This window comes from Tasmannia lanceolata, unplaced genomic scaffold, assembly GCF_043159265.1.
Source record: "Tasmannia lanceolata isolate RefF3 unplaced genomic scaffold, GAP_Taslan_0.1 ptg000004l, whole genome shotgun sequence".
In the NCBI taxonomy this organism is placed as follows: domain Eukaryota; kingdom Viridiplantae; phylum Streptophyta; class Magnoliopsida; order Canellales; family Winteraceae; genus Tasmannia; species Tasmannia lanceolata.
Window position 1 is genome coordinate 5,899,032 of NW_027518681.1, and position 18,329 is coordinate 5,917,360.

The 18,329-nt window shown below is 38.4% G+C and overlaps 2 protein-coding genes across 2 annotated transcripts; both read left to right on the plus strand.

The window, feature by feature from the left end:
* The first annotated feature begins 18 nt into the window (after positions 1–18).
* On the plus strand, positions 19–8,330 carry LOC143876130 (uncharacterized). The gene is made up of 5 exons (XM_077377783.1): positions 19–353; positions 449–576; positions 662–774; positions 6,982–7,167; positions 8,095–8,330. The coding sequence occupies exons 1-5, from the start codon at positions 52–54 to the stop codon at positions 8,122–8,124; spliced, it is 759 nt and encodes a 252-aa protein (XP_077233898.1). The 5' UTR covers positions 19–51; the 3' UTR covers positions 8,125–8,330.
* A 4,036-nt stretch (positions 8,331–12,366) lies between these two features.
* Positions 12,367–14,890, plus strand: LOC143875954 (uncharacterized). Its single transcript, XM_077377534.1, has 3 exons — positions 12,367–14,077; positions 14,227–14,345; positions 14,432–14,890. Exons 1-3 carry the CDS (start codon positions 12,367–12,369, stop codon positions 14,888–14,890), a joined length of 2,289 nt encoding a protein of 762 aa, XP_077233649.1.
* The last annotated feature ends 3,439 nt before the right edge of the window (positions 14,891–18,329 follow it).

The following is an 18,329-nucleotide window of genomic DNA, read 5'->3' on the forward strand; positions in this document are numbered from 1 at the left end:
ATATATAAAACTGAAATGTGTGGCCTTGTGAGTTGTGAGCCAGAGCAAACAATGCAGATTCTCCTAACCCAAGCTCCGAACGGAGCTCTCTCTGCAAAGAGATGTGTCTTTTCATCTCCTCTCCCCATTGCCAATCCAAAACCCTCTCTCTTCTCTCACCCTAAACCCAAATTCAACTCTAAAGACCCAAAAAAACGATTAAACCTCACAACAGCAAAACATTCTCTATCAAACCCATCTCCCCAACCTTTTGGCAATGAAGAGACCGTTTTAGTTGAAGAAAAAGACATTCCTTTAGAAGGAGTAATTCAATTCGAGAAAACCCAGTTATCCTCTCCGTTGAATTCATGGGGGTAAGTAAAATCTGACCGTTGATTTGATTGTTTTGTTTTTCTTTTTTTCCCTTTGGATTATAACTGTTGGGGGTAATTCTCTTTCTGGGTTTCAGTCGTGTTGCCTTTCTTGCTGGTGGGGATGTTTTGTTTTTGCTTTTGTTTGCTGCAATTGGAAGATTTCGCCATGGGTTTGCTGTTTTTGATATTGACACACTTCATACTGCTGACCCTTTTATTGCTGGTGAGTTTTTTTGTTTTCTCATTTTTTTTTTGGCTAATGGGTTGTGGGGGTTTTATTGTTTTGAGTGGTTTAAATGGTTTTGCAGGATGGTTTTTAGGGGCTTATTTTCTTGGGGGTTATGATGATGATGGTAGAGGAAAGAATGGTTATAGCAAAGCGGTTATTGCCGCTGCCAAGTCGTGGGCGGTGGGAATTCCAGTAAGTTTTGAATTTTCATGGACTTGATTTTGGTTGTGAATTTGTGATGAAGTATTTAAAAGATGTGAATGTTTTTCAAATATGTGTGTTTTAGTTGAATTTAAATGGTATTGGTTTGCAATTTCTACTAATGGAGTTTAGGATAAACATTTTATGAGTAATCATGCAAATTGATTTTATTTAGCTTGACATAAATCTTGGAATATGATCTAATAGTAGTAAATGTGATGGCCTTCGCATATGGGATTTTAGGGTTCAAGTACAATCATGTTAAGGTTTTATGTTAATCTATTTCATTGAAACCATTATCAGCGAAGCATAAATGTGGTGTTGGGATGCTAGGCTTCAATTGTCGGAGATGTATATTTCTATCCTTTTAACCACATTCCATACTATCAGGCGTCTGAAGAAGATGTAGGCTTATAGCCTAAATTTTTTATATAGAAGTTGGTCTCAGCATTAGATCGACGTGCTTGAAGTACAATTTACATTTAGGAGATCCATGTGGACACTAAAAATGGCCTTTTACTATGAAGGCTAATCACCCGGTCCACAACTTATATCATCTTTTTTAGGGGATTTGCTAGGTAATTTTGCGGAAAGCCATTTCACGGCACACTTTCGCAAGAGAGAACAGCCACACAGGCTCAGTTTTTAGCAGATTTTGTCTTATTCATTTAATTCTTCTAAGGTGGCTATTCTCTCATGCAAAAGTGAGCCACAAAATGACTTTACATGAAATTACCTAACAAATCTCCTTTTTTTGAGTGATAATATACCTGAGTCTTTATATTTTTAGGATGTGGTAACAATATATTTACTCATAGTTAAGATGCAGACGTCACTTCCACTTAGAACCAAGATAATGTTCTCTCCCCTCATCTAGCTGTGTTGGTATCAACAACTACATATCGCACGGACATTAAGAGACCACTACATGTGCAACGTCTTGTCAGAATTTTAGTAGTGGTACGAGTGAATTCTTATGACTGAATGTAGCAAGTTACCTAATTAAAAATTAGCGAATGATAAAAGGCTAGCTAAACTACCTCTACTTTGGTGTCATCGTTGTTTGGAACTCACATGAGAACTCGGCCGAGGTAAGAGGGAGTCATATCGGATGAGTCAATGATTGATGCGGTTAACCTTTCAGTAACTCGGGCGAGTCAAAGGAGATCTTTATTGACTTGGTAGGGCAAACCTTGGACTTGGACATAAACTCATCCAGGGTAAAACAGAGTTGGCTTGAGCGCATCGAAGATTCACTTAAACAATATATGCTATTGAGGAAATACTTGATCTCTTCCTATACAGTGAGGTTTCCCTCCATCTTATTGGCCGGGATGCAAATGAAGATGCCATCTCATTAGCTATGGATCGGCCATCTTTAGTAATTGCCTACCAATTTCCACTTTATAAGGGATGAGTTATTGTTCTTTTTTGGTTTCCCTTCGTTGGCCTTGTCCATCTTGTTCGGGCCATGCTGTAACTTATATATTTTAAAAAATTTATACCATTAGAATTAAATCCAAAATGCATGCAGAAGTTTTCCCTTCAAAGGGTTTATTGATCGATCACATCACCTCTTAGGTTCTAAACTTAGAAAACGGTTACATCTTCTGATTGGGGGGAGGAATTATAGGCCGCAGGGAGGGGAGGTAAACTTTGGAGCACCTACTCTTGGTTGCAGTGTCATCTCTATTCTAGTTTGAACTTATCCGATAGAGACTTTCTGCTGCTAGCACGTGTCCGCACATCTATAATTGTGTCCCTATGCACATATCTGTGTTTTAAGCTAACAAGGCACATGTTTTATATGCTGTAGATCCCTAGGTGGCTGGTTTCTGAAATGCCCACAACTTGTGTGGAAACCATCAAAGGCTGCCACCTAGATTACTCTATGAGGTACCCTATTAGAGCTCCTAGGAGCTGAAAACTTTTAGCTCTCGACCATGACATCTCCCCAGGAAGCTCTGCAAGGGATGGTCAAGGAATTGTTTGAAGAAAGTAGCTCATGGAAGACAAATTAACTTCTCTTAGATTATTAGTTCTTACCAACCAAGAGTTTATATGAGAGAGGAGGAAGTTGATGGAAGATAATAACCTAGAATCACATCAGGTTTCAAGCTTCACACTTGAATTTCGAAGGCTTCACACCTATGAAGAAGAGAAGCTCTTTCACTAACTCAAGAAAAATAATACTCATATATCTTGTTCATTTTTTTCATTTCTTTATGCATACTTGCTACCTACGTAAGCCCCATCTCTCTCAACCATTCAACCAACTTTTACTTTCAGCCCATCAAATACCAAAGCCATCCCCTTTCCGTCCCAACCCTTCGTGCATCCCTTTCCTAGAAAACATCCTACATCAGTTTGGTATCAGAGCTTTGGATGTGGGATGCCTTTATCTAGGTACATTCTAGAGTTGTTTATATTTGTCTCTTGTGATTCTTTGACTAAGGTATTTATTTCCCGCATTTTTCCTTCTATTTGCTGTGAGATCCATTCATTAGCCTTGCTTTTCTTATTGCTATTCTTGATTTTAAAACCCTAACGAAATCCTCTCAGCATTCCTTAATCAACCTTAAAATCTTATAACAATCTCTTGCCCAGAAACATCCTACATCAACCATTCTATGGAGTGTGGGGTCATTGGGATGCAATTTTGCTTACTATATCCAAGGAACTATTTTCTGTGGGAACAATACAAACTATGGTTACCATAGTGTTGCATCACTCTTGGGCATGAAGATTGCCACTAGTATAGTTAGATAAACTTCCATCGAGGGATGTTGCACTCACAGTTCTTGTGAGGTGATGATAATGTTCATCATGGGTATTCCTTTAATTGGTAATACACCTAGCAAGTCCCATTGCAACCATTGCCCTTTACTTGGCAGTGGTAGTATCACAACATGATTATATTTTCTTTTCTTGGGAATTATGCTTGTAGCTGTAAGAACATAGTCATAACAACAAAACTTGAATAAAATCAACAACCTCTTGCAAGTGGGGAATGCAATTCTAACATTCCTAACTTTCTAATGGGAATACATCTCTACTTGATCTTTGGTCCTGATATTACTCTTTTGACATTGTCACGCACAAAGTGAAAAACAAATTCAATATGATCACATATTTAGTGAAACATAGGATTGTTGCAATATGTATAGTGTCCTAATCAATGTTTCAAAACTCGTCGACTTGGCTCAGAACTTGGCCGAGTTAACTCGGGTTAGGGCCGACTGCTTTTTCGTGAGCAGAGCTCGGTGAGTTTTGGATGAGTCGAACACAAATCTAAACGATGTTTAAATTGTGATGACCTGGCAGAAAATATTACAATTTTTTAGTCAGAGAACTGATTTTGGTTCCCTCTTTTGAAAAAAAAAAACTTTTGAGAGATTTTCAGATCTATGAGAACCAGGCACATTGAAGTGGATTGTCACTGTACTTGTGAAACAGCCACAACAAAGCTAATATCTACTCCAAGTGTGAGGGTAAAAGATCAACTAACAGACATATTTACAAAGGCTGTTGGTCGAAGTTAGTTTAGTTTTATTTGTTCCATGCTGGGCACGTATCCTATCTATGCTCCAGCCTGAGGGAAATTACTTGGATAGACTTTGTTTTTAGTGGGTTTATTTTATGTTTTAGTGATTAGTTTTACAGGTTATGATATAGCCCATTATCGTTTATGGTGTGGTCATAATTTTTTGTTTCCAAACTCCTTTATAAAGTAGGTTGATTTCATAGTGGTCTTATAAATCCTACATCTTCCTTCTTCTTTCCTTCTCTTCTCTTCCCTCTATTCTACATCTCAGTTATCTTCTCAAAGACTATTATTCTTTCTTCAAATGTTCTGATTATTTAGAAGGAAGAAGTAAGAATCAAAGCCTATGGAATATAGTTTATGACTTTATTCCATATCATATGAAGCCCCATTACATCTGTTGCATATTTTTCCTTCTCAATTGTAATGCTTTCTTCTAATATTTTATTTCTTAAACCTGAAATTTTAGTCACTTGCATTTTATAATTCCAACTTTTGACAGGTTTGTATATTTTCAAATATTTTCTTTCAGTTTTATGCATGGTATCTTATGAAGTGACAGAAATTTTGAAAATAATAGAATTTGTTTTACTGAAATTCTATTTGAATTATTTTAAGATCATCCTTCAACTTAGAGAGGATGTGGATGATGTGATTGAGGACGAAGACTTCGACTGTTGATGAGCTGAGTCCTTTTCTTTTTCTGGAATTTTGACAGAGTCCTTATTTATACCTTTTCATTTATATTTTCAGAAAAAAAAAAGACCATCCTTCAACATGATTTGCATTAGGAACTGCTAACCTATTTGTGTGTGTGTGTTGGTGGGGGGGGGGGGGGGGGGGGGGGTTGGGTTTGGGGGGAGAGAGAGAGAGAGAGAGAGAGACAGTGCACGAGGCTCCCGCCATTGCGGGGTCTGGGGAGGGCTAGATGTACGCAGCCTTACCCCTGCTTTGTAGAGAGGCTTTTTCCATGACTCGAACCCGTGACGACCAGGTCACAATGGAGCAACCTTACCGTTGCGCCAAGGCTCGCCCTCTTGCAGTAAGCTATATGTATGTTAAAAAAAAAAGGGGGTGGCCCAGTGCAAGAGGCTTCCGCCATTGCGGGGTCTGGGGAGGGCTAGATGCACGCAGCCTTACCCCTACTTTGCAGAGAGGCTGTTTCTGTGACTCAAACCTGTGACCACCAGGTCACAACGGAGCAACCTTACCGTTGCACCATGAGAACCTGAAAGAAAATAACCACATGTAACCGTCGAATCCACAGAGTGTCAGTGTCCGATGTGCCTGTTTAGAAGAGTCCATGCAATGTGGGCCCTTTATTAAAAGAGATAGAGAACTTAAACAATAAGAAGTGTGCATCTTGATTTTTCCTCAAGACTGGGACATGTGGAGCTGGCTTATTGTCCCTACTAATAGGTGCAACTCAAATGTGCTTTTGAGTACTATGTCAAAAACCTAGCACGCCAGATAACCTCTTCTTTCCAATGCTCTTGTGGTGTGAGCAGTTGATGCTGAAATGAATCTTATCATTTGGACAGGTGACTGCGGGTGTAAACGAGCCGAACCGAGCCGAGCTTGGCCAGGCTCGGCTCGTCGTTAAGCTCAAAAGCTCGGCTCGGGCTCGAACCAGGCTCGCGAGCCTTATCGAGCTCGAATTGTATTAATTTCACACCCCTCATCTTCCCTGGGCAGCCCTATCTAGTGTTTTTTTACTACTCTTTTTACACTACGGGGGGTGGTCCAAGTAACAAATGGGGTTCCAAAAAAGAAGTGACATATTTTGCCTCCCCCTTTCACTCCCTAGACAACCCTTTTAGTGTATATATTAATATATAATATATATATTTAAATATATTAAATTCTTAACGAGCCTTAACGAGACGAGCCGAGCCGAGCCTGGCCTAACTCGGGCTCGGCTCGTTAAGCTTAACGAGCCTGGTCAGCCGGCTCGGCTCGGCTCGTTAAGGATTCGAGCCGAGCTCGAGCGAGCTTCCGAGCCCGAGCCAAAATTGACACCCTTACAGGTGACTGTATCCACATTGGTTATTTTTCGTTGCTACTCTAGTAGCATATGCTCATAACTAGTTGTCCTGTTTCAGCAGTTGCTTGTTTGGCTGCAATTCCTATGGTGTGAGTGGTTTGTGCTGGCATTGAAATGTGTCACTCAAAACAAATGACATTCTCTCTTTGTTTAAATGCTTTTCGTGTTCTTTTTCCATAAATTTCTACTTTTTCAAATTTCCCTTCATGTAATTCTTAAAATATAGGAATTTTAACTCTGACAATCAAATTGCTTTATTGTTATTATTAAGTATAATTACTTTTCCTCATGGCAATCCATAAATCAATTTACATTACAAAATGTGCTGGAAACTCACACATGAAGCAAATTTAATGCGAAAGGGAGAAATGTAAACCCTATAAAAGGGAGCAGCAAGAAGCGACAAGAAATAAACCCTCACATAGGAGATGTGGGAGAAACACATGAGGAACCTGTTTCCCGTCTAATTCTCCTAAGGTTTCTCTTTTTTTTACATTACTTCTATTCATCCCAAATTTTCTGTGTTCACATTTTCCCAGCTTTTCCATTCAACTGTGACTTACATACTGCTTCTAATTTGCTCTTGATGTATCATTATTTGTCATGGCAGTTAGGATTGATCATCCGGGTGGCAACATCGGGCCATATTCCTCAGTCCAGCTTTGTGTTTGTAACTATGGGAACCACGGCCATTTTGCTGATTGGATGGAGAGCGCTTCTCTATGCCCTTTTTCCTAATGATCAAAGCAAGAGAAGTGATGTGTACAGGCGTGGGAGCCCATTCGAACTTTTGGAGGTAAGAAATCCATAATCATTTTGTTGTATTAAATTTAGGGTAGCATATTTCAATCAACACAGTGCTTGTTGTTTCCATAAATTTCATGTTTTTCTTTGACGAGAAAGACACCTCTTATTTTTTTAGAATGGCCAAACATACTTGGTTTTCCTGAATTAAACAAAACTCTAGTCTAGGATTAATTAAATCCTGGCCAACCTTTTGGCTGCTGGGTTAGTCCTGAACTGTCAAAGTTCAGTTGAAAAACCAAATGCACATCTCCCAGTCTACCCTAGTAGCCTAAATTTGATGTTTCTCTTTGAAATCCAATGTGCATTTCTCTCATCATAACTACATTCGTATATACTCATACATGAAACATTGAGTCAATCTCAAGGAGAGTCAAGTGAAAGTTTCATCAGAAATTCTCTTTTGTTTATGGGAGTTTCTGCTGAAGGATAGTGAATGTTCTTTCTAGGGAAGCTGATCCAATTAGGCATCTTTAAACTTCAGCCTTTCTATTTTCATTCTAAGGTTTTTCTTTTTCGAGCGTACTAGTCTGTCATTATACACCTAGTGTTGAAAATTGGTTATAAAACATAAATACAAAGCCCTCATAAATTTCTTTTATCTGTTCAAAAAATGAAAAAAATGAAAAAAAAGAATAAAAACAGAACGGACTAAGAAATAGAACACAGAGACTTCATTGACTCCAGGCGAATAAAGAGAGTTTATATACTAACAGAAGAATGGACCTGAAAGACATTATATAATTTGGAGAAGCTCTCTCTGGAATATTGTTCATAGCAAGTAAGGAATTTGTCAGCAACCATGGAATTAAACATTGAACTAAAACTGCTTACTATCACCGACTTTTACACTAACCCTGCAGTTGCTAAGGATTTGAACTGATTCATAATGGAGAATGTTTTTTGTTTGTTGTTGCAGTTGCTCACATCATTAGTAAGAAGGTGGTGAAAGCTGTCCACCAGTTTGTAGTTTTGAATTTTGATCTCTTTCTGTACATGAATCTTGGATCCTGACTTGTAGATCCCTTTCCCTTCATTCACTGTTAACCTTTAGCAGGTATGGAATCTCGAGAACCCCTGTCACTTTTTTTGTTGTATCATAATATAATGGCAGAGGTACCATTTAAAAAATAATAATATTAGAATTGCCATGTATTTAAGGACTCGACTACACCTCAAATACAAACAAGAAGTCTTCGTCCTCAATCACATCCTCCACATCCTCTCCAAGTCTCCATTTGTTTAGTGGATATCCTCCTCTCCCATCATCATACTCCTCTTCCTCATCCATGCTAAAATGGTGGCCATGAACTACCTGACCTTTGCCTTCACAGGCATTAATTTGCAAAATATTTACTTATTATAAATTAAAAGTAGAACTTAACATCTAAAACCTAAACTTGAGCAGAATGTGTTCTATAAAATTTTAAAAATATGCTCACTTTGAGGAGTATTCTTTCTCTTCTATGGCTGAGAAGTTGATTTAGAATTACTACCAACCGATCATGATGGTCGTCGAAGTAGCACATCAACTGAAGTGATGTGAATGGGCTAAATAGAAGTGAGATTACAAATACCATGCCATCCTCATCCATCCAGAGATGATCAACAGGAAGAAGAGGGCCTTCTGTAACAGTGATCCACTCGTCATCGGAATCAATATCAGCATGGGAAAATGCTATTCTTTGGTTTGCTTGAGGAATTTCTTGATAGAAATCCTGGCTTTGGAGAAGACCCTTGGTGGGTATTTGTGAGATGTCGATGATTGGATTACTTCATTTAAGTCATAGATTGGGTTTTCGGGTTGGAAAAAGATTAGGCAAGGTGAGGAAAAGAAGAAGCTTTTAACTAATTTAGTGGGAGAAGTGGGTATTTTTGTCAATTTTTAGAAGAAAATACCTTTAGAAGGGTTTGAAATCTTGGAAAATAATGTACTTTGGCTTCATTTCTTTCGACATAGAATGGTTTGGAATGGGAGTAAATTTTGTTTTAGGCCCATTTTACATCAAAATAAACCAGCCTTCGTAAATTTAATCCCGTTTTTCTTTCTTTTGTTACTTAAATATGTGGAGCAGTTTTGCCTATTTCATGGGTGTAAATTTTGTTTTACTCCCATTTTACGTCAAAGGAAACCTAGCCTTCATGAATTTAATTCCATATTCCATTCTTTTGTTACTTAAATATGTGGAGCAGCTTGGATTATTTCATGTTAAGAAGGCGGTGTGGCTGTAAAATACAAATGGAAACAAGGTTGATTTGTGGCTTTTCAAGAGTAACCAAAGACAACTGTTATCATTAAAAAAAACAAAAGACAACTGTTTAGCTTGCATTTCCTGGGGTAAGCCCACTATTTTTTCTATATAAGGTCTACTGCCAATGTAGAGGAGGCCCTGTGAAAGATAATTGTGTTGGACTATTGAGCTTTTTTTACTTTGGATCAATTACCAATGGGGGACAAAAATTTGGTGGAATTATCAACAGGACTCGTGCTTTTAGAAATTATAAACGAGGGACAAAAGAGGTCTTGTCATTAAAAGCTAGACGAAAATGCCCTCTTCTTAAACAACACAATTTGCTTTTTCACTTTTCCCTCTTCTCTCATCTTTCCCTCTTTTTTTTTACTTTTTAATTTTCAACTTTGTTTTTTTACCTTACTAGTCATCTTCTTCATCATTTAGCCACCATTGGAGGCGGGAAAACTCGAAAATTTGAAACGTGAGTTCATTCTCATTTCTCTCTCAATATCTAGGGTTTGTTTTTCATTTGTTTTAGGGTTTTGCATTTCTCCTTCTCCCTTTTAATAGAGGACGAGGAAGATGAATCGTACGGTAGAAAGAAAAAAACATGAAAATGAACGAGTGAAAAAAAACAGGAAGCAAAAACGTGTTCATAAGGGACTTGATAAGCCCATTCGGAACCCTCGGCCAATTTTCAGGGACTTGATAAGCCCATTCGGAAATTGGTAACCCCATTTTGATACTTGATAACCCCAATCCTAAAGACTTGGAAATCCCCTTCCAAAACTGTAGTACCCTTAGCCAATTTTCAAGGACTTGATAAGCCCATTCAGAAATTGGTAACCTCATTTTTTTTACTAGATAACCCCAATCCCAGAGACTTGAAAACCCCTTTCAAAACTCTAGTACCTTTGGCCAATTTTTAGGGACTTGATCACCCCATTTGGAAATTGGTGACCCCATTTTTTATACTAGATAACCCCAATCCTAAAGACTTGAAAACCCTCTTCCAAAACTCCAGTACCCTCGGCCAATTTTCAAGCACTTGATAAGCCCTTTCGAAAATTGGTAACCCTACTTTTGAGAGTTACTAACCCCCTTCCAGAGAGTTGATAAACCCCTTCTGCTACAAAACCCCATACCTATAGCAACTCTTCTAATGGCATTATAATTCTGCCCATGATAGAAATAACAAAAGAAATGGATGTTGTTTTCATTAAATGTGCTTCATGTATTACATCCCAATTTGTGTATTACAAAAAAAAAAAAAATTAAGTAAATCAAAAAATGTGTAGCCATCCATTCATGTATTACATCAACTTTTTCTTATACAACCAGTGTTCTAAAAGGCGGCCTGGGCGGCCGCCTAGGCGCTGAGCGTGGAAAAAACGCACCGCCCAGGCCCTAGGCGTTTAAAAAAGCGGCCTCACCGCCTGGGCGTTATTAGGTGGCCGCCCAGGCGATGAGGCGGCCGCCCAGGCGATGTGCGTGGGCCTAGGCGGGGCGGGTTTGGGCGGTGTGATAAAAGAGGGGGTGTTTGAAGTAATAAAAGGGGTGCCTTTTTAGTTATTTTAATTTTTAAAGAGGGGTGCCTAAAGAAATAAAAGGGGTGCCTTTTTTAGTGTATTTTTTAGTTTTTATAACCTAAAACCTAAAACGTAAAACCCTCACCCTCTTCTCAAACCTCAACATCGACTAAAACTAAAAGTCTAAAACAGTAAAACCCAAAAACTTCAAAACCCTAAAGCTTTAAATCCTAAAGCTGTAAAATACTAAACCCTAAAGCTATAACCAGTAACCCTAAAAGAAACCGAAGCCGAAGAAGAAGAAGAAGAAGCCTAACCTGTAAGGCTGCAACTGCACATCTGTAAGTTGATTTTTTTTTTCCGTCTCCGTCTCCATCTCTCTCTCTCTCTCTCTCTCTCTCTCTCTCTCTCTCACATACACACACCCACACCCACCGTGGATTTTAAAATTTTATAAGTTAAAACCTTGATTTTATAATCAAAGATTATAAAGATTAAAGAGGAATGCTACCCTCAAGCGGTTAAAATACAAACCGTTCATTTGTGATGGGTGACCATACATACAAACCAGAAATTTTCAAATAATAATGGTACGACCCACTGCATAGGTTGATCCAAACCGTTCATTTGTTGGGCTTGTGCCCCAAAATGTATCTCTATATGATGATCCCAACCGTCCATAGAGGAACTGCACATTATGGAAACTTCAATAGTTCAGACGGTTAGGATAATCCTATGGAAATGACTTTTTGGGGCACAACCTGTTTATGCTGTGGCCCAACAAATGGATGGTTTGGATCATCCTATGAAAAATATGGGTTCGAATGGCCACCCATCATGTAACTTCTCTGTATGCTTACATAATTTGATAAGCTACGTGGATGCACTATCTATCATTCCACAGAGAGAGAGAGAGAGAGAGAGAGAGAGAGAGAGAGAGGAACGGCATGTTAGATGTGTTTTTTTTTGTTTAGCAAACAGCCCCAACAAATTTTGTTCAATTTTCAGTCTAATAATCAGTTGGGGACTACAAATCTACACTAAGGGCCTGTTTGTTTTTTAATATGAAAACTGCTTGTGGAGCCTCGAATTGATTATTGGACTGAAAAATGAAAATTACAAACTGATTGTGGAGCCCGAATTGATTATTGGACTGAAAATTGCAAACTGATTGTAGAGCCCTTTTTCTTTTCTGCACCCTCCTGCTTTTTTTTTATTTCCTTTCTTTCTTCATTTTTATTTTTGCCTTTTTGGAGTCAATACGCAAACTGAAATTGCAAAGTGCTGATTGCTGAAATTGCATTTTTACTTCTGCACCCTTCCTTCTTCTTTTTTCTGAAATCTGAAATTCTGAATGCTGATTGCTGAATGTGAGTGCTGAATTAATTGTCTAATTAATTATATTTGATGTATAGTGTCTTGTGAATTATGGCTGCAACTGGATCATCCGCGGCATCTAATACTTCGGAAGCTACATCAGACGCTTTGAGGCGTAAATCGGGGGATGTAGGATGGGAATATGGAGAACTGATTTCTCCAACTGATCTCAGCAAAATTAGGTGCAAGTTGTGTGGGAAAGTAATTAACTCGGGTATCAATCGGCTTAAGCAACATATTGCCGGCATTAAAGGATCCGTTACATCTTGCCCTAAGTCTACGGAGTTGGACAAACAAAGATGTAGGACCGCTTTGGCCGAACCAAAGACCAAGAAAAAGGAGAAGAAAGAACATTTAAAAGAAGTGAGGGAGGAGGTTCATATAAATGAAGAAGATGATGAAATCATTGAGATAGGTTCCAAGAGGCCACGTGAGCTTGGGCCTATGGATCAATATGCATCCAAGATCAATCCGGAAGCAACAATGAATTTGGGTCAAAAGACGAGGCAAAAAAGCATCAATGATGCTCTCTTTACAAGTCGTAGCAATGATGTTCATGCATATTTGGCACGTTGGGTTTATGAATCGGGAATCCCATTCCATGCTACTGTCTTGGATAGCTTTCATCGTTTTGTTGAGGCCGTAGGTCAATTTGGTCCAGGATACGTACCACCATCCCAATACCAATTACGGGAGCCTCTATTGAAGCAAGAAGTTGAGAGGACTAAGAAATCACTCAAAGAACAGGAGGAAGAGTGGTGGAAGACCGGTTGTTCTATCATGACAGATGCTTGGACGGATCGAAAGAGAAGAAGTATAATGAATTTGTGTGTCAATTGCAGGTTGGGTACAAGTTTCCTTTCTTCCGTTGAGGATTCTGAGGAGGCACACACAGGGCAATACATATTTGAGTATGTGGACAAATGTATTGAAGATTTGGGACCGCAAAATGTTGTGCAAGTTGTGACAGATAATGCTTCAAATAATATGGCGGCAGCAATGATATTGAAGGAGAAGAGGCCAAACATATTTTGGACCTCTTGTGCCACTCATACATTAAACCTCATTCTTGAAGGAATAGGTAAGACCCCAAGATTCAAAGGAGTGATTGAAAAGGCAAAGGCTTTGACCATTTTCATATATGCACACCATAAGACATTGGCTATGATGAGAAAGTTTACGAAGAAGAGAGACATAGTGAGGCCGGGGGTTACAAGATTTGCAAGTTCATACCTAACCTTGCAAAGCTTGATGGAAAAGAAGGACAAGTTAAGGCTTATGTTCTCTTCGGAAGAGTGGGGTGAATGTAAGTGGTCAAAGAGTACAAAAGGAAAAGCGGCAATGGGAACCATCTTAAGTTTGAGTTTTTGGAATGGTGTAAGCATGGCTTTAAGAGTGTTTGGCCCTTTAGTGAAGGTTCTTCGGCTTGTTGATGGGGATTGGAAGCCATCCATGGGCTTCTTGGTTGGTGAACTTGAAGATGCAAAGAAAGAGGTAATGGGAGCTTTCAAAAACAATGAGAATACCTATAAGCCTATCTTAGAAATCATTGATGCAAAGGCCAAAGATCGGCTTGATAGTCCATTGCATTTAGCTGGCTACTTCTTGAATCCTTACTATTACTTTAGAGATGATAAAGTAGAGAAGGATCCTCGTGTTATGGATGCCATGATAACTTGCATTGAGAATTTCTTCCCCGACGATTTTGATACCCAACATATACTGTCTAATGTGGAATTGTTGAAGTACAAGCAAGCCTCGGGTATGTTTGGAAGAAAATTGGCTATTATGGGAAGATAAAAAAATGATGACAATTTTGATCCTGGTAAAGCTTTCAATTTTACTTATAACTTATTGAGTGTAGTTTATAAGTAAAGCTTTCAATTTTACTTATTGATTTTGGTTAATTAGCTGGATGGTGGTCCAATTATGGTGTTGAAATACCAAACTTGCAACGAATGGTGATGAGGATACTTTCTTTGACTTCAAGTTCCTCGGGATGTGAGAGGAATTGGAGTACTTTTGAGGGGGTAAGTGTTAAAAATAATTTAAAGAAAATTTTAGAGATTAAAAGTTTTGCTACTAATATACTAATACTTGCATTTTCTTTTTTTAGATTCATACGAAGAAGAGGAATAGGCTAGATGCTTCAAGATTGAACAATCTTGTTTATGTTCAATTCAATGCTAAGCTCTTCAATGAGAAGAAAAGGATGAAAGAACGAGGAGGAGATGTGTTACTAGCGAATGAAGCTAGTAAGGCTCAAGGATGGATAGTGGATGGTGGTGACGAAGAAGAAGAAGATGAAGTCTACCCCGGTTCGGGACTTACTTGGAGAGTGGTTGGAGAGGCAGCAGGAGCAGATGATGCTTTAGAACCTCGGAGGAGTAGAAGAGTTGGTGGTAGTTCTTCTTCTTCCTCTCGTACCATTCTCAGGAATGTAAGAGAACTTGATGAAGATAATTTTCAATTGGATGATGAGACAGAGGATGAGGGGGTGGATGAGGAGATTGTGTTTGAAGAATCAGATGAAGATAGAGTCTTGGTCTTGGAGGAAGATGACAATGATTTATGAAAACTGAAGAAGTGCTTGGATCTTAATCTTTTTTTGGTTATGGATTTGTGTTGTATTGTTAAATACTTAAATTATTAAGTATTTTAAGCTTAATTTCTTATTAAGTTTTTGACTTTTTGTTATTATTTAATGTTTAGTGCTTATGCATAAAATGGTTTGGATTGTTATGTATTCAAGTACTTATATTTTATATAAAAAAATGCAAGAAATTATGAAAATATATTAATATCTAAAAAAAAAATGAAAAACGCCTAGAAACGCCTGGGCGCCGCCTGGGCGGCCTGGGCGCTGGGAGGTCAGTCAGCCGCCCAGCTCCGCCCAGCTCTTTTTAGAACACTGTATACAACCACTTATCTTCCAAAAAAGTTAGTGAAGCCATCCATGCATTATCTCCAGAACTAACCCAAAAAAACAAATCGCTTAAACCCTAAACAAGATAAATTAGAAACAAGGAATGAGAAATAGTGCAAAACCCTAAAAAAGAAAAGAAAAACAAAACCTAAATACAAAGAGATAGATGGTAAGAATTCAACATTCACGTTTTCAAGATTTGCCAACAACAATGGTGGCTGAACATGGAGGAAGATGACTAGTGGGGTAAAAAAAAATCAAAAAGGTAATAATGGAAAAGTAAAAGAAGAGGAAAGAAGGAGAAACAAGGTCAAAACGTGTTGTAAATGCCAAAGGGTATTTTCGTCCAGCTTTTACTGACAAGACCTCTTTTGTCTCCCGTTGATAATTTTTGAAAAGCATGGGTCATGTTGATAATTTTGCCTAATGTTTGTCCCCCATTGGTAATTGGTCCTTTTACTTTCTCCTTTCTTGATCGTTGTGCTTGTTTTTCTCCTGTTTTGATGTTTCATGTCCTCTCTTATTGTACTGGCCATCTTGGTCTCTCCTTATTTTAATCTAATAAAAATAACCATTATTAAAAAAAGGGAAGTGGTATATCCGCCCCTTTTGATCACTAGGAACACCCCTGTCAGTGTTTGTAGCAATCAGGGGCATCGAATACTTCTGACATAATAAGTACAACAACCCCTCTTTAGTCATTAATACACTGACAGGGGGTGTTCCTAGTGATCTAAAGGGCGGATGTAACATTTCCCTAAAAGAAAATGTTCTACAAAGGGTAATGATAAATGCGCCCCTTTGCATCACTTGGGACACCCAGCTGCATTGTACGTGGCAATCAAGTCACTTCATTCCTTAAATGTGAAGTACAACATCCCCTTTGCAGTCATAGATACATTGTAGCTGGGTGTCCCAAGTAATGAAAAGGGGTGCATTTATTATTTCCCTTCTACAAATTTTTCTCAAATGAGTACATAGGAAATTATTATTTTTGTTCGCCCATATTCTTGGCTATTAATGATATTGGCACTCAACATTTTATTTAGGGGTTTGCTAGCGTCCATCGCAGATGGTCTGTTGCATGTCAGATGAGCTACCTCATGAATGATGACAAAAGCTGCTGTAAAGTAAGCTCATCTAGGAAATCCCTTTTATTAATAGTTTTTTGATAGCTTTTGAGGAATTTGAGCATCCTCTAACAAATAACTAGAAATCTGCATATGAAGAATCGATTTTCGTGGAAATGTGTGTATTAGTTCATCTTAGAATGGACTTAGAATACTAAAAGGAATTAGTCATCTTCGAGCGAGCACTTTGTTGGACCAACACTGAAATGGAGAGAAGGTATTTAGAAGAAAGTTAGGGGATGATTGGAATTAGATACCCCGTAAACAATGGATGCTGCTCTTGATTCAAACACACTTTCGTTGTAGTGTTCAAGTGGATACTGCTACTTCCTCTCAAACTATATTAATATTATGGGAATTGCTAGTGTCCATCACAAAAGGCATTTCGTAGCTGGTTTGTCGCACATCAGACCAGCCACCTCGTGAATGGAGACAAAAGCTGTTGTCTTCATTCACGAGGTGGTTGGTCTGAAATGCTACAGACCAGCCGCAAAATGCCTTCTGCGATGGACCTTAGCAAAGATCTGATCATTGAATCATTTATTTCTCTTGAAATCAATTCAATTCTTATTTCTACACTTGCCTTTTAAACAAAGAGAGGTGTTACTGATGAAAAAAAAAAAAAAGGAGGGAGAGAGGTGTCATTAAAACAAGAGGGTGCGGACATCATTTTCTTTTACCTTTATAGTTAATATCTTTTTTAGTAAGTTGGGATAGAACCTCTAACCTCAAGGTTGAAGAACAAACAATCGGGTTACAATAATTGTTTTACTTCAGAATGAACCCATTTAGACTTGTACACAGATGAGGTCCAATGTGTTAGTGTATACCCAACACAATGAACACCTGGTCCATTACCTATTGGGCTTATGTTAGAACATACATGGGTTATATTATATATACCCAACACAATGAACATTGTTGACTATCACAAGTCCAACCTATTGCCCTTATCCCACCCTCATCGGATTCCACATGAACATTATTGGCCATAGCAAGTCCGACCTAATGCCCTTTCTCCCACCTTCGTCAGATGATTTTAGCCATTAGATCTTGCTTGATGAAAAAGTAGTTTTTTTAAGGGCCCGTTTGGTTACCATGAATTGTTTTTCATGATAAACTAGTGTCACAATGTTACGAACCCAGATCAGTTCGCAACTGATTTGATCTTCTCGGAGGGAAGATCGGCCTCTTGACCCACTTTGAGGGAAGGATCAATCTTCCTTTGTGCATACGACACGTTTTTGTAACAAGTTCCTTCATTCATCCGCTTCCAATACAATAGCATTGTGCTTATATAAAGCACTCCAAGATAAACATAGAAAGATCTAGAAATATCTTATGATAAGAATAAAAATAACTAAATAAAGATTATACTAATCTAAATTAGTATTCTAATCTATCAAGCTACTAAATATGCTAGATCTGATCTTTTTCTCTAAAAAAGAAAGTAATTTATTCCAATCTAAATGGGACCTATTTAGGCACGTATTATTCCACACCTCTTGAAATCAACCTTGTCCTTAAGGTTCGAGATTAAGAATTGGTTGGTGAAAAATAAGATCTTATGTCACTTTCTTCTTCTTTTCGTCTTGTAATTAGTCGTCATCAAGAGTTTAGGCGGCTCCATTTTAAAACTGATATCATCGGGCCTTTTCTCGAAGCTCTTTCGTTGTGTTTTTTTGGAATGGTTTGGATGGTGATGCACGGACGGCTGTGGACGAGGAACTTTACATTGGCGTTGGACGGGCCGAGAGGATTGATGGATTTTTCGGTGGCGGACTCGTTGAACTTGAGGACATTGAAAATCAACGGCAATTTTCTTTTGTGGCTTCTTCAGTTTTTCTTCTATATGCTTTCTTTCTCCCTTCTTTTCTCCTCTTTTTCTATTTCGCCGCCTCTTTTTCATCATGTAGGACTTCTCCACCGTCAAGCTGATTTTTTTCCAGCCTTCCGCA

Bases quoted from the DNA above. Each gene is read 5' to 3' on its own strand.
- LOC143876130 (XM_077377783.1), top strand. From the start codon at position 52: ATGCAGATTCTCCTAACCCAAGCTCCGAACGGAGCTCTCTCTGCAAAG. The intron at 577-661 runs GTGAGTTTTTTT...ATGGTTTTGCAG, and splicing joins TGCTGACCCTTTTATTGCTG to GATGGTTTTTAGGGGCTTAT. The intron at 7,168-8,094 runs GTAAGAAATCCA...TTGTTGTTGCAG, and splicing joins GCCCATTCGAACTTTTGGAG to TTGCTCACATCATTAGTAAG.
- LOC143875954 (XM_077377534.1), top strand. From the start codon at position 12,367: ATGGCTGCAACTGGATCATCCGCGGCATCTAATACTTCGGAAGCTACA. The intron at 14,078-14,226 runs GTATGTTTGGAA...TTGGTTAATTAG, and splicing joins GAAGTACAAGCAAGCCTCGG to CTGGATGGTGGTCCAATTAT. The intron at 14,346-14,431 runs GTAAGTGTTAAA...TTCTTTTTTTAG, and splicing joins ATTGGAGTACTTTTGAGGGG to ATTCATACGAAGAAGAGGAA.